The sequence below is a fragment of the Myotis brandtii genome, unplaced genomic scaffold, assembly GCF_000412655.1.
Source record: "Myotis brandtii unplaced genomic scaffold, ASM41265v1 scaffold291, whole genome shotgun sequence".
In the NCBI taxonomy this organism is placed as follows: domain Eukaryota; kingdom Metazoa; phylum Chordata; class Mammalia; order Chiroptera; family Vespertilionidae; genus Myotis; species Myotis brandtii.
Window position 1 is genome coordinate 994,282 of NW_005361118.1, and position 16,027 is coordinate 1,010,308.

The 16,027-nt window shown below is 37.1% G+C and overlaps 1 protein-coding gene across 1 annotated transcript in view; it reads left to right on the plus strand.

The window, feature by feature from the left end:
- TRPC1 (transient receptor potential cation channel, subfamily C, member 1) overlaps positions 1-16,027 on the plus strand; it is a gene marked incomplete at its 5' end in the record, with an annotated part of 172,941 nt that overhangs the window by 79,387 nt on the left and 77,527 nt on the right. The window contains 3 exons of the mRNA XM_014542148.1: positions 7,034-7,165; positions 9,823-10,018; positions 14,826-15,162. Coding sequence (XP_014397634.1) covers positions 7,034-7,165; positions 9,823-10,018; positions 14,826-15,162 — 665 coding nt within the window. The remainder of the gene's footprint in view (positions 1-7,033; positions 7,166-9,822; positions 10,019-14,825; positions 15,163-16,027) is intronic.

The window sequence follows — 16,027 nt, forward strand, 5'->3', positions numbered from 1 at the left end:
AGTTGGGAGCTTGAGACTCCCTCCCGATTGAAAAAGACAACCGTGTCCTCAGCTGCCAGCCCTTTCCACGTGCGCCTCCGTACCTCTGCACTTTACTTCCGCAGCTCCTCTGAGTCTCAGTGTGCTTTTTTCTTTCCTTCTAGTTGTAGAATTTCCACTCAGCCAGCCTTCCTGTAGTTCTGGATGATGTCCGTTTTGTCTTTTAGTTGTATTTTTGAAGTTGTTGTGGGAGGCAGCAATTTCCGGTGTTTACCTATGCCGCCATCTTGGTTTCTCTCTCTACCCTGTCTTCTAAGTCACTCTTTTAATCCTCATCTTCCCCTAATCTACTGTGTATTCCTTCCAATGTGTTCTTTATTTATGCTATGTCATTCTTTATTTCTGTTTTCATAATTACTATATCTTTTTTCATGCTGTTGAGTATCTTTACCATTATTATTCTGAACTCTATATCAGATAAATTTCTTATCTCCATTTCATTGATCTCTCTTCTGGAGATTCTCTTGTTCTTTCACTTGTGATTTGTTTCTTTTTCTCCTCATTTTGGCTTCCTATATTTGTGACTCTGTATTAGGTAGATCTGCTGCTCCCCTCAATCTCTGGTGCAGGACAGTGTTAAATGCTGTTTCTGACTAATTAGATCAAGCAGAGACTCAAATAATCAAGAGACTTTCTCTGCCTATAGACTGATAGGATTCTGTCTTGAATTGCCCTCAGACAATCGTTCAAAGATGTGGAAAGAGCTTTTTTTTTTCCCAACAGGGTGGGTCAGTTGTTTCTGCCTGGAGGCTAATTGCTATTCTCAGTCTCTTTATGGGTCTCAGAAACTCTACACTGTGGGATAGGTGTTTTCCAATAGAGTGGGTCAGCTATCTTACCCCCAGAGAATGCAGTCCGTATAGAAGTTGTTTGAGTGAGAAAGATGAACTCTGCAGTGTGAGGGAATGACTCAGCACAGGAAACTGGGATGTCTGCTTTATGAGCTCTATCCCCAGAGCCTCCAGTCCTAGCAGAAGCTCACACAGCTCCACTTAACTCTACCCTCCCTCTGCCAGAGCACAAGGTGAGTGGCTACACAGGGTATTTTGTGTGTTGGCCCTTTAAGAGGGCCCTAAATTTTTAGCCATCCCACCCTGGCTGACAGCAACCCCCTGATGTTCACAGCAAGATGTTATGTGGGTAACCTTGTCAGTTCTGGTGCTCTCTGCTTGGGGACCCAGCATGGGGATTAGAACCTAGAGTTCTTTGTACCAACCCCCCACACCTGAGATATCTCTTCGGAAATTCAGTTGCTGTCTCTGGGGGCTCAGCCAGCCCTCTCGTGCCTCTGTCCTTCCTACCAGTCCTATGTAGTACCCACTTTCATTCCTCGGTTATTTGGGTTCTCTCCAGCTAGTCTTCTGTTGATTAGGAAGATTTTTTATATTTTCTTTTTTAAAAATTATTTATTGTTTAAAGTATTACATATGTCTCCTTTTCCTTCCATTGACCTCTCCCTGGCCACTATTACTTCCCAGCACATCCCCTCACCCCCTCTACTGCCTGTGTCCATTGGTTATGCTTATATGCATGCATACAAGTCCTTTGTTTGCTCTCTTACCTGCCCCCCACCCGCCTTCCCTAGGAGGTTTGATGGTCTGTTCAATGCTTCTATGTCTCTGGATCTATTTTTGTTCATCAGTTTATATTGTTCATTATATTCTACAATGAGTGAGATCATGTGATATTTATCTTTCTCAGACCGGATTATTTAGCTTAGCATAATGCTCTCCAGGTCCATCTGTGCTGTTGCAAATGGTACAAGTTCTTTCTTTTTATAGCAGCGTAGTATTCCGTTGTGTAGATGTACCACAGTTTTCTAATCTACTCATCTGCTGATGGTCACTTAGGCTGTTTCCAAATCTTGGCTATTGTAAATTGTGCTGTTATGAACATAGGAGTGCATATATCCTTTCTGATTGGTGTTTCTGATTTCCTGAGATATATCCCTAGAAGTGGTATTACTGGGTCAAATGGGAGTTCCATTTTTAATTTTTGAGGACACTCCATACTTTTTTCCACAGTGGCTTCACCAGTCTGCATTCTCACCAGCAGTGCACACGATTCCTTTTTCTCTACATCCTCGCCAGCATTTGTCCTTTGTTGATTTGTTGACGATAGCCATTCTGACAGGTGTGAGATGGAACCTCATTGTCATTTTGATTTGCATCTCTTGGATGATTAGTGACTTTGAGCATGTTTTCATATGTCCCTTGGCCTTCTGTAAATCCACTTTCAAGAACTGTGTATTTAGGACCTTTGCCCATTGTTTCATTGGATTGTTTATCTTCCTTTTGTTAAGTTGTATGAGTTCCCCATAAATTTTGGAGATTAAACCCTCATCAGATATAACATTGGCAAATATGTTCTCCCATGCAGTGGGCTTTCTTGTTGTTTTATTGATGCCTTTTTTTTTTTTTTTTTTTTTGCTTTTTATTTTGATGTAGTCCCATTTGTTTATTTTTTCCTTAGTTTCCATTGTCCTAGGAGCTGTATCGGTAAAGAGATTGATTGCTACGACTTGTCTGGTATTTTGTTGCCTATAGATTCTTTTAATATTTTTATGGTTTCCCGTCTTACGTTTAAGTCCTTTATCCATTTTGAGGTTATTTTTGTGCATGGTGTAAGTTGTTGTTCTAGTTTTATTTTTTTGCATGTATCTGTCCAATTTCCCAACACCATTTATTGAAGAGAGTATTTTGACTCCATTGTATGCTCTTGCCTCCTTTTTTCAAATATTAATTGAGCATAAGGGCTTGCGTCGACTCTGGGTTCTCTGTTCTGTTCCATTGGTCTATATGTCTGTTCCTGTGCCAGCACCAGTTTTGAGAACAGTGGCTTTGTAGAATAGCTAATATCTGGTATTGTGATCCCTCCTACTCTGTTCTTCTTTATTAGGATTGCTGTAGCTGTTCGGGGTCTTTTTTTTTATTACATATGGAATGTTTGGAGAGTTTTTCTAGGTCTGTGAAATATGCCATTGATATTTTAATGGAGATTGCATCGAATCTATAGATTGCTTACGGTAATAGAGACATTTTAACGTTGTTGGTTCTACCAATCCATGAACATGGTATATTCTTCCATCTGTTTATGTCTTCCTCTATCTCTTTTTTCAATGTCCTGTGGTTTTCCAAGTACAGGTCTTGTATTTCCTTAGTTGAGTTTATTCCTAGTTATCTTGATTTTTTTGTTGTAATGTTAAATGGGATTGTTTTTTAGTTTCTCTTTCTGTGCGTTCATTATTGGTGTATAAAAAAGCCATTGTTTCCTGGGTTTTAATTTTGTATCCTGCTACATTGTTGAATTCATTAATTAAATCTAGTAGTTTTTTAAAAAAATATATCTCTATTGATTTCAGAGAAGAAGGGAGAGGGAAAGAGAGATAGAAACATCAATGATGAGAGAAAATAATTGATTGGTTGCCTCTTGCACGTCCCATACTGGGAATCAAGCCTGCAACACTGGCATATGCCCTTGACCACAGTCAAACCAGGACCCTTCAGTCCGTAGTTTGATGCTCTATCCATTTAGCCAAACCAGCTATGGCAATATAGTACTTTTTTGATGGAGTCTTTAGGGTTTTCTATGTACAATACCATGTCATCTGCAAATAATGACAGTTTTACTTCTTCTTTTCCAATTTGGATGCCTTTTATTTATTCTTCTTGTCTGATTGATATGGCTAGCACTTCCAGTACTATTTTGAACAGGAGTGGTGAAAATAGGCATCCCTGTCTTATTCCTGTTCTTAGGGGAAATGTTTTAATTTTTGCCCATTGAATATGATGTTGGCTTGTAGGTTTGTTAGATAAGGTTTTGGTTATATTGAGGTATGGCCCCTCTATTCCCACTTTGCTGAGGGTTTTTATCAAGAAAAGCTATTGGATTTTGTCAAATGATTTTTCTGCATCAATTGACATGTGATTTTTCCTCTCAATTTGTTTATGTGATGTATCACATTTATTGACTTGCGGATATTATTCCAGACTTGCATCCCCGGAATAAATTTCATTTAGTTATGATGTATGATCTTTCTAATGTAGTGCTGGATATGATTTGTTAGAACTGTGTTGAGGATTTTCACATCTATGAGGGGCCCGATGCACGAAATTCATGCAAGAGTAGGCATTCCTTCCCCTTGCTGCTGGCACCAGCTTCCCTTTGGCACCTGGACCCGGGCTTCCATTCAGCCGCCGGCGGGCACCCAGGACCAAGGCTTCCCTCTGGCCACTGGCAGGCACCCGGGACCCGGGCTTCCCTCCCACCGCCAGCAGGTACCCGGGACCCGGGCTTTCCTTGCAGCCCTAGCTTCATCCAGGAGGTCGTCTGGTCTAACTAGCATATTATGCTTTTATTATTGTAGACTAGGGGCCCAGTGCACGAATTTGTGTACCTTGTGGGCTGCGAGGCTGCGGTAGACACAGGGGCAGGTCTCGGCCCATCCTCCATGCCCCCATCTGGCTCCTCCTGCTGTGGCCCCTGGTCCTCTGTCTGCCAGCAGCCCTACTCCTGCCACCACCACTCCCATGCGCTTACGGCGCTGGTCCCGCTAATACCTGCTGACGGCGCAGTGCGACGGACCAGCACCAGCAGTGGGTGCGAGCAGGTCCAGCACTGTCAGTGAGTGTGAGCGGCTGCTGCTACCCTGTTACCCCTCAGGAGCAGGGGGAGGTGGAGAAACCCTCAGGGGCGATCAGGGCCAGCAGCCGCCGCTCACACCTGTTGATGGTGCTGAGCAATCGGGACTGGCGGCAGGCACTGGCAGTGGGCGCAAGTGGCGGCTCCGGTGCTGGCTGTGGGTGTGAGCGGTGCTGGCGCTGGCAGTGGGTGCAAGCAGTGGCTCTGGCACCGGCAGCAGGTGTGAGTGGGGTCGGCGCTGGCAGCAGGTGCGAGCACTGGGCGGGGCTGCAGTGCACGGGAGCAAAGAATTTTCAGTAACCACCAGAAGCTTGCCCTGATGACAGCGACTGGCGCCCCTGCTCACCTGCTCCACCATCTCGCAAAGAATTTTAGTAACCACCAGAAGCTTGCCCTGATGACAGCGACTGGCGCCCCTGCTCACCTGCTCCACCATCTCGCCGCAGCCGATGCCCGCCATGTTGCACGCACGCCCCCTGGTGGCCAGTGCACGTTATAGCGACTGGTTCTTCAGTTCTGGTTGTTCCACCATTTGGTCTATTTGCATATTAGCCTTTTATTATATAGGATAAGTACTTGTTTGTAGCCATTTTTATTCCTTCTGCCTGTGTTCCTTCTTGCCTTTCTATTTCTTCTTTTTACAACAGTCCCTTTAGTATTTCTTGCAATGCTGGCTTGGTAGTAATAAACTCCCTTAGCCATTTTTTGTCTGCAAAGCTCCTGATTTTCCCTTCAGTTTTGAATGATAGCCTTGCTGGATGGAGTATTCTTGGATTCAGTCCCTTGCTTTGCATCACTTTGTATACTTCATTCCATTCCCTTCTGGCCTGATCTGTTTCTGTTGAGAAATCATTTGATAATCTAATGGGAGATTCCTTGTAGATAACTCTGTCTCTACCTTTCAGCCCTTAAGATTCTCTCTTTGTCATTAACATTTGCCATTGTATTTACAACGTGTCTTGGTGTGGGTCTTTTTGGGTTCATCTTAATTTGGACTCTCTGTGCTTGTGTGACTTTTTCCTTCCCCGCATCAGGCAAGTTTTCTGTCATTTCTTCCAATAGGGTTTCTAATCCTTGCTTGTCTTCTTGTCCTTTTGGCACCCCTATTATACAGATGTTGCTTCATTTCATGTTGTCCCATAGCTCCCTTAAGCTTTCCTCCTGCTTTCTAATTTTTTTTTCCAATTGCTGTTCAGATTGGGTGGGTTTTTCTGCCCTGTCTTCTAACTTGCTAATTCGGTCCTCAGCGTCTTCTACTTTACTGTTGAAACCTTTCATTGTGTGTGTGTGTTTTGTTTTGTTTTTTGTTTTTTTATTGTAGCCATATCGTTCTTCATTTCCTCTTGATTCTTACATAAGTTGGTAATTTTCTCATCCAGCTGGTTTAGGAACTGTATGACCCTTACTCTGAATTCTTTCTTTAACATATTTCTTGCCTGCATTTCATTTAGTTCTTTTCCTGGTGATTCCTCCTTTTCTTTCCTTTGGGTTTTTTTTTTTTTGTCTTTCCCTTTTTCTGTCTCTTTCTGGCTCTGGGCACCCTGTTTGGGGTTCGAGGTGTTGAAGCCCCTAGTGATTCAATAATCCTTGCTAGACTGGAGGCTGGGTCTGCCTTGAGTTTCACACCTTTATTGTCTCTACTCTGAGTAGTACCCTCTTCTCCCATGGTTCTGGTCCCTCAGTTGTCCACTTCAGATTTTCAGGGTCAGTGGGGGTGTGTGTACAATTCCTGTGGTGTGTGACTCCTTTTGAGGGCTCAGAGCCCTCTTGCATGCAATTCACTGTGCGGCCCCGGCACCCAAGGCAGGATGACGCCCTAGTTTCCTCTGGCAGTGCACATGCAGCGTGGTCCTGTGACCTGTGGCTGGTCATACCAGGTTGCACCAGCAGCTCTGACCTGGGTATATTTTTGTTTTAATTCCAGTTTGGGTCGTGGGAGCATGTCCATGCAGCATCCATTTACTCCTCTGCCATTTTTAATCCATGATTTCATTCTTAGGATTTGAAACATCTTTAAAAAATAACCTAGTTGAATGACTCATGTGTTACATATATTTAGTGTATTAAAGTAGTCTTTATTATTGAAGGAATAACTTAATGATCAAATTATATTAGTCATTAACATTTCATTTAAAATAAGCTAAGATTCAGGAATAAAAATTTTTTCAATATTTTTTCTCAAAGTACTTTTAAAGTATTTTTATTTTTATGTAAGGTATCCTGTAATAAGTGTATTTTTTTGTTTGATTTTAGAATACTGTAATTTTAAATTTATGAAAATTGTGAATTAAAAGTACTAATCATGTGTATGTAATAATTTTCTTTTACATTATGGAATAAAATTTTATCACAGGTTTCGTCTTGATATATATCGTTGTTTGGCCAGTCCAGCTCTAATAATGTTAACAGAGGAGGATCCAATTCTGAGAGCATTTGAACTTAGTGCTGATTTAAAAGAACTAAGCCTTGTGGAGGTGGAATTCAGGTGGGAATGAATAGAAATTATAAATTATATTTTAACTTTTTTTCCAGAATATTTTCAGCCTGACTTTTTCATAGGGTAATTTAAAATATATAATTACATTTGATTCAAGATGATAGACCTTGCTGCCACCTACTGGGATTTCCCTTCTCTCTCAGTGGAATAGACCCTGGTATGATTTAGATCACGTCTTCCCATCTGCTCTTTGCCCCTCTTGCACCACTCTTGCACCACTCTTGCTTTGTTCCACATTGCCAAAAGCATCCGAGGGCAATGGGAAGAGGAGTGGGAATGGCAGCTTGAGCAAGGACAAACAGTTTATAACTACTCTGTCCTACCTTCCTTACTCCACATCTATAGTCCTTGGAGTATGATTCTTCATAACGTTTAGAAGCATGTGGAATGCTTTCTGAATGTCAGGGATGTTCCACACAGAGAGACCAAGTTTGTTTTCACTGTTTAGTGAGAGTTTCTGTTAGGAGAAGTATAGCATGTAGACATTTCTTCTGAAATGAAGAGTTATGTGCAGTTTGTATACCCCCCAAATCGCTGTTAATCATTTCTTCATAGATAGTTAAGTTGGGGGGAGGGGACCTTTGGAAAAAACAGCCTATTAAACTACTGATAGACATTTAAAAAAATTTTTTTTAGAAAACTACAATTAGTCAACTTGAGGAAAAGCTTTGAGACTTTCCCTTAAGTTAAAGTATCCCTGATGGCCCTCCAAAGAAGGAAGAATTGATCAAGATTTCTGGCCAGTTCCCACCATTTTTTTCATGTCCAGCTGATGGTGGAGCCATGTCTTACATTGCTTTCCTCCAATGATTTGATAAGATTGGGAAAATTCAAACTTCTATTTACTGGAAGGGCAAAATGAAGCTTGCAATTTTCTTTGCCTTTATAGCAGTACATAGTGTGTGTTCTTGAGAGCTCTTAGTTCCAGAAATCTTTAAAAATACCTGTTTATACGTTTTCAAGTTTGGAACTACATTTTAATTTGGATATATTAAAATTTACCTCAACTTGAAATGACAAAGTATATACTTGGATGAACATGAGACATGCTTAAAATGTAATTTTTTGCTACTTTAATTAGCAGATGAGACTGTTAATAAAGTATTTCTTTTAAATATGAAGAACTTCCTATTATAATCTCATAGAGTTCTGAGTTACCATATAAAATACAATTCCTTCCAAAAAGGGATTTGAAACAACTACTATGATTAAATTATAAGCATAGACTAATAAAGTTAGATTTTGAAGTGATCATAGAATCCTTTTCTATAACCCCTTGTTTTTATAGGCAGGGAATGTGATCTATATAGGTTACCTGTTTTACTGGTACCAACATCTAATTAGGAACAGAGTTGACATTGAAAGTAGGAGCCGAGTTGTAACTAGAACAGAGGACTCTTTGCATCTAGTCTACTATATCTTCATCCAAATTATACAGACTCTTCGCAGTCTTTCAGGAATTTATTAGAGCTTAAGCAAATTAGGTTGATTAAATGTATTCATTTTACCTTTGAATATAGTGGTTTTACAATCTTTATCTAAGGTGAGATATCTTTGTAAAAATATACACTCTGAATGTTCCCACCTGCAACTAGATTTCTAGACTGAAGCAGGTACTAATTCAGTTGTTAAAGAAATCCAACTATTTATTCTTAGGTATTTTGGTAACATAGTAAATGCAAAGAATGGATGAGAAAAATGTTAGCCCCTAAGAGTTTTTAATTTTTTTAGTTATAATTTTATGCAGCCAGTTTATGGAAGACCCTGTTTTAGAGAGATATTAATCAATAGGAAATCTTCCTATTTTCCCTTCCTTTCCCTTTAAGAAAAAAAAAGGAATAAAAATTTCTGAAGTTCAATGGACTCATAATTATTTATTTCTAACTTTATTCTTAAATTATTATACTCAGATATAAATTTAATATAATGAATATATTTTTTAGAAATTGTCTACTAAAACTTCTTAGTTCCTCACAAATTGATTTAGGCCTGACTTTAACAAGCAGTTAAATCCTAAGTTTTAAGGAAATGTGATTCTGAAAGAGAATTCTTGACTAGACATGTTTTAGGATCTTTCTTTTTAACTTGAATTTTTTTCAAATGAACACTGTAAAAATGAATCAAAATACTATTTTAATATCAGAAGTAGCATAAACATGTTGTAGACTGTTATTGAAAAAATGTTTAGTTAAAAACTATAGAGTAACATTTATTGGTTAGCATAAATATATTGTTATCTATTGTTTAGATAAGTAATATAAAAGGAAGTTTTATACCAAACTTATAGAGAATAAGGGAAAATGAATTAAGAGAAGAGTTGGTTGACAAATATCAGAATTTCTAGGGATATCAGTATATATATGGAAGTATATATATGTGTATATATTATATATATATATATATATATATATATATATATATAAATATGGAAGCATTGTGTGAACACCATGAACATAACTGTATTATAGTTTTCCCCAAAGCTGTGGAAAATTAATACACAGTAGGTTCCTTTGACAGTCAGCACATAATGACTTCACACACCACTATCAGAACTAAAATGTTACTGAGTAAAAGTTTTCTAGTGAATATAGCGTAGTTGGAAGTTGGAAGTGACATTTCTAACAATCAACCATTGTATTTTGCAGGAATGATTATGAGGAACTAGCCCGGCAATGTAAAATGTTTGCTAAAGATTTGCTTGCACAAGCCCGGAATTCACGCGAATTGGAAGTTATTCTAAACCATACATCTAGTGATGAGCCTCTTGACAAACGAGGATTATTAGAAGAAAGAATGAATTTAAGTCGTCTAAAACTTGCTATCAAATATAACCAAAAGGAGGTATGAGGGTTTCTGTGATGTATTTAAATTATTTCCTCCACAGTAGTCTAGTGGCTCAGGGCAAAGGCTTTGGAGCAGCACATATAAGTTGAGATCCTAGTTCTTCATAAAAATGTGTGTCCTTAGGAAAGTTATTGAATCTGTCTGAGCTTTAGTTTTAAGAATTAACTAAGAATATATAGTTAAGAGTTTAGTATAATGAGTACTAGTATTAAGCAAGTATTCAGGGATAATTGCTATTATTTTTAATTTTAATAATAATATATATTAATTTAATGTTTGGGGAAATATTAGCTACACAGGTAAGATCTTATGTCATGACCTCACAGTAAACTTTCCCTCTTGTGTTTTGTTTGTCCTAGTTTGTTTTATTGATCTGTTATAATAGTTCTTTATATAGTAATACTACCTATCTGCTTAAAAATAAAGTATCAGATGTTATGTTTCCTGATTCTTATTTGTTAATTCATTGTGAAATCCGAAGGTGGAGAGGCACATGGTAATATAACTAAGTTGAATCTGGCTCTTCTGGCATCATCCCTTCCTATTAAGGGAAATACCTATTTCTACTCCCCATACACATACATACACATGATTCAGGAACTTGAAGAAGAAAGGTATGTATTTTAAATTTCATTTTAGGGATAATTTACTAAACATTTTATATTTAGACAATGATATCTAGTTGACAGTATGGAGTATTGATAAATGGTACTTCAAAGGTATTGCTTCTGAGACCCATTTTTATTATCAACATAGATGTTGGAATAAAACTTGTTTATCAAATTTATTTTAATATAAAAATGGGGCCTGAATAGATAATGGTAAAAAACAAAATACAGAACCTTTGATCCTAGGAACAGAATGATTATTTTTATCTTGGTTTAAAATTTGAGCCTCACAATAGGTTTGATACAGGAATTTTAAGATGTTTTCCTTAAGATTACCTAGACAATATATTGCTTTTCCAGATCTCTGGCTTCAAGTCATATATATTTAATATTCCAAGGTCCTTAGTTAAGGTAGAAAATTTATAGGGAAATAAATTAAGTACAATAATTTGAATCAGTGTAGCTGTAAGATTATAAATCAATAGAATACCTATATGGTTTCAAAAGGAAATACAATGCTCATGCATATAAGTAGAAACATGTAAACTTCTTCTAATATACATTTTGGCTAGACATTATTGACTAAATCTTAGGTTAATTTCTTTACTACGTTGTTCTACAACTTAAACATGAAATTTTAGAAAATGTTAGAATAGAGAGATAACAAGATGCAAAATCAACTTAAGTGATTGGGAAAAGAATTAAAGAAAGGTGGAAAGAACCAAGGTTACCTGGTTAGGGAAGAAAAAAACTAAGAGGCAGTTTCCTGATGACATATTTGTATCCCTGGAGGACACACAGGAGATACCAAATAGTTTATTCGAAGGAAGGTGAAAGAAAAGTAAGTAAGTAACTTTTATGTAATTTTGTAATGTTTTATAAGGAAAGGAACATTGAAAAATGATACTTGGGTATTTGTTCATTTTTTTCCTACTGGCCTCCTGTGGCAAGTATTGAATGAATATGCCTTACCCACATTGTGTATCCTATTTTGAGAGAAAAGTGCTTTTTCATTGGCCTGAAGACCCTTACTCCATTTTATTGTCAATTCATATTTTTTAATTTTTCAATTACACTTGACATTCAGTATTATTTTAGTCAATAAATATTTGCCATCTATTTTTGTAAGAACTCAAAGTTCATTGTAGAGTAGAGTCCCATGTGAATTATTTTCACCCATTGTCCTTTGTTTTTTGTCATTGGTTTTGGCTGGGATTTGAACTATGAACTTTGCATTAAGAAGATAATACCTGTGATAGGACAATAAAATCTGGAGTTGGAGATGACCCTTCCTGACTTTGTTATGTTATAAATAACCACAGCCTAACTTATGTGAAACTTGAGTGCAGAAGTGAAATAGGGTTAGATTGTTTGAAGCCACTTGTGTAACGGAGACAGACAGAAGCATAGGGCTTTTGTATAAATTTGCTTTTAGTTTGTTTTCCTGTCTTTGCCCTGCCAGCCAAGAATATCCTTCCATTGTGTCATGTGTAAGCTTTACAGATGTTCAGAATACAACATTAAAGATCCAGCATAGGTTGGATTTTCCTGCAAGCCCATATGTGTCTAGCATATGGTGGCAACATGTAGAGTGTCATGGTTGAGACGGTTTTCTGAAGGGTTTGCACTCCTCTAGATGGCATTTGTATTAGGTCTAATTTGTCCTGTTGATACTACTCCTGGCTGTGATTCAAATCCTACTGTGACAGCTACAATGGTGCAGTGCAAAGGAGCCACATAGCAGTTTGTTCTTCTACCACACTGCAGTGACTGCTCTGAGCCAGTCCTTCATGTGAGAATCCAACACTTTCCTCATTTCAGGCAGACTCTGGATGTTTCCTTTTACTTAGCTGAGCGTAATCTCTCAATGATTTCAATTATCTTTGGTTGTATATGATTAACATTATTTGTATTTTTCTTATAATAAATGCTTCTGTACTTTTTAAAGAAAAAAATAAATAGTAATATTTTTAATTGAAAGGAAGATACTCTATAATTTTAAGGATGAATGAAACTAGATTTCTAAGTATGATTAAAAGAGAAGATAATATTTTCCCAAATAGTTGGTAAACTTTATTTAGGTAATTCATCCTGAATAACAAAGTACCCTGATACTTAGTGGCATAAAACAGCATTTCATAATCATTTTATAATGGTTTCATAATCATTTTATAATGCTCTTGGATCCTTTAGGTCTAGAATTAGGAAAGGACACAGCAAAGATGATTTGTCTCTGTCTCACTATGTGTAGGGCCCACCTGGAGGTAGCTCTAATGACCAGGGCTGCAATCATCTAGAGGCTTTGTTGATCATATGTCTGGTGCCTGAGCAGCAGCTGAGGACTCAAACAGGGAGCTCTGAGTGGACTGGATGCTCAGGTGGATGGGTCCATAGAGGGGGGCCTCCTGAGAACTGTAACTGAGGAGGGGCATGGCTGTCATGGTGGATTGGCTGCAAGGAAATGGTCTGAGAATCCTCTGAGGGCTGACTAGAATGCCTCCATATAGTCTGGACTTCCTCACAGCAGGGTAGTTTCATGGCAGGAGAACATTATACAGGGCAGTTTATGGCTCCAAGAGCAAGAGTTCTTCCAAGTGGAAACTGCATGACTTTTTATGACCTATCTTCAGAAGTCACATAGCATCACTTCTTCCAGAATCTCCTGGTGAAAGCAATCACAGACCTGGCCAGTGGTGCTCAGTGGTTAGAGTGCCAGCCTGTGCACCAAATGTCCCAGTTTCAATTCCCAGTCAAGGGCATGACGTACCTGGGTTGTAGGTTCGATCCCTAAAAATCAATGGAAAAAAAATATCCTCAGGGGAATAACAACAACAAAATAAGTAAAAATAAATAAAAAATGTAAAGAAGTAATCACAAGCTTGTTGAAGGGTAGGGAACATTGATCGCGCATCTCTTGATTAGAGGAGTATCAAAGAATTTAAAATCCACCACAGACTTATAACATTTCCAATTGAAATTTTGTTTTTCTAATTACATATTTAATATCATTTAATTAAATCATCATTATATAGAGGGATTGCAAGGACAGCAAACAGTCCTAAGATTGCTTTGATATTTGGGGGAAGGGTGAAACCAATAAGTTTGGCATGTTACTAAATTGGATAATTGGTGGGAGAAAAGGCTATTTCTCCAATATTTCATCTTGAAAGACAAATTAAGATTCTGTAGGAACACCTGAATCTGAGCAAAAGAATAAAAGATGAAATAAGAATTAAGTGCTAAAAGAAACATATAGTATATTAGGAAATTTCTTAATAAGCATAATAAACAATAGAAATTTTGTTTTAAAAACTTTGTTTTAAATTATATCTCAGGATAAATCATTTTAAAACAGAAGAGTGGCTAAATATTATTTAGATATCTGAACGATGTTATGATCACTTGTGCTTTACTTTAGTAACTTTAAACCTGATCCCGTTACTTATGTAGAGCTATCAGAATCCTTAAGTGAGCATTATATTGGGGAAACACTTCTGGAATTTGCAAACTAGAATTTTCTTCTTATTTGGGAACATTTTTCATTGTCACACCAAATTCAGTTTTAAGTAGATTAAAGAGTAACTTTACTGCATTTAAGTTTTTCTGCTTTTATGGATCATAAATGTCTGATTTTATACTTTGATTGCTTTGTTATCTTGACATCTTGGTTTCTTGTAACTGAAATCATTAATTTTTGTAGACTAAAGTCTCTTTCTATGATTTTTACTTGTTAAACTTGAAATTTCATAAACATTATAAGAGCATTTATAAATTAAATTTGCAAATAACTAAGGAGGCTAATTAATAATTATCACTATGTAATGTACATGCTATTAACCAGGCACTATTTTAAGAGCTTTACATTTAATCCTTATAACAAGTTTATGAAGTAGATACTATTACTATCTTCATTTTACATGTAGGGAATTTGAGTGTTAGAAAGGTTTAAAAACTTGTTCAAGGTCATTTAATGAGTGATAGTGCCTAGATTTGAATCTAAGTAATCTGGCTCCAGAGTCTATGCTCTTAACCTCTATACTCTTTATTACATGTGAGAAAAAATCTATGTGGACCATATAAAATTGATTTTAAGCTATTATTAAAACTTTGAATGTCAGTTAAATAATGGTGTTATCAGATCCTATTTACAGGTTTCACTTCACTTTTTTTTTTTTTATCTGTGTATTCCTTTTCAGTTTGTCTCCCAGTCTAACTGCCAACAGTTTCTGAATACTGTTTGGTTTGGACAGATGTCAGGTTACCGACGTAAGCCTACCTGTAAGAAGATAATGACTGTTTTAACAGTTGGCATCTTTTGGCCACTTTTGTCACTTTGCTATTTGATAGCTCCCAAATCTCAGTTTGGCAGAATCATTCATACACCCTTTATGAAATTTATTATTCATGGAGCATCATATTTCACATTCTTGCTGTTACTAAACCTATATTCTCTTGTCTACAATGAGGATAAGAAAAACACTATGGGACCAGCCCTTGAAAGAATAGACTATCTTCTTATACTGTGGATTATTGGTAAGTATCAGGTTCATTTGAAAGATTCTGCCTCTATTTATCCCATTAATTCTCCTTTGCTTGGTGGCATTATAAACATCTATATTCAATTTGAACACTTCTATGATCATTGAATACGTAACTAACATTTTTGTATAGATAAATGTTCCTGAACTTCATGATAAGGGAATAGAGATTTATTGAATATTAATTACATAATTATATGGAAGTTAGATTTTTTTGTTCTTAGTCTCTAAAATTATGACTGTTAAAAACAAAGTTTGCTGATGAATGCTTTTTTTGGTAATAGAATATGAACCAATTCATATGGGTTTTTTTATTTTTTTATTTTTTTAAATTAATCTTTATTGTTGAGATTATTACAGATGTCCATCTTTTTTCCCCCCATAGCTTCCCTCCACCTGGTTCCCACTCCACCCCATACCCTCCCCACCCTATTGTCTGTGTCCATAGTTAATACATACATGCATATAAGATCTTTGTCTAATCTCTTCCCGCACCCTCCCACACCCCCTTCCCTCTGAGAATCGTCAGTCTGTTATATTTCAATGCCCCTGATTCTATTCCATTCACCAGATTTATTCATTTGATTTTTAGATTCAATTGTTGATAGATATGTATTTGTTGTCACTTTGTTGTTCATATTTATTATCTTTACATTTTTCTTCTTCCTCTTAAAAAATACCCTTCAGCATTTCATATAATACAGTGGGGCCTTGACTTACGAGTGTCCCGACTAACGAGTTTTTTGAGATACCAGCTGTCTCTCGGCCGATTTTTTGCATTGAGTTGACAGAGTAATTTGAGTTAACGAGCTCCTTAACGAGCTCGGTCTCAGAACGAATTAAACTCGTAAGTCAAGGCC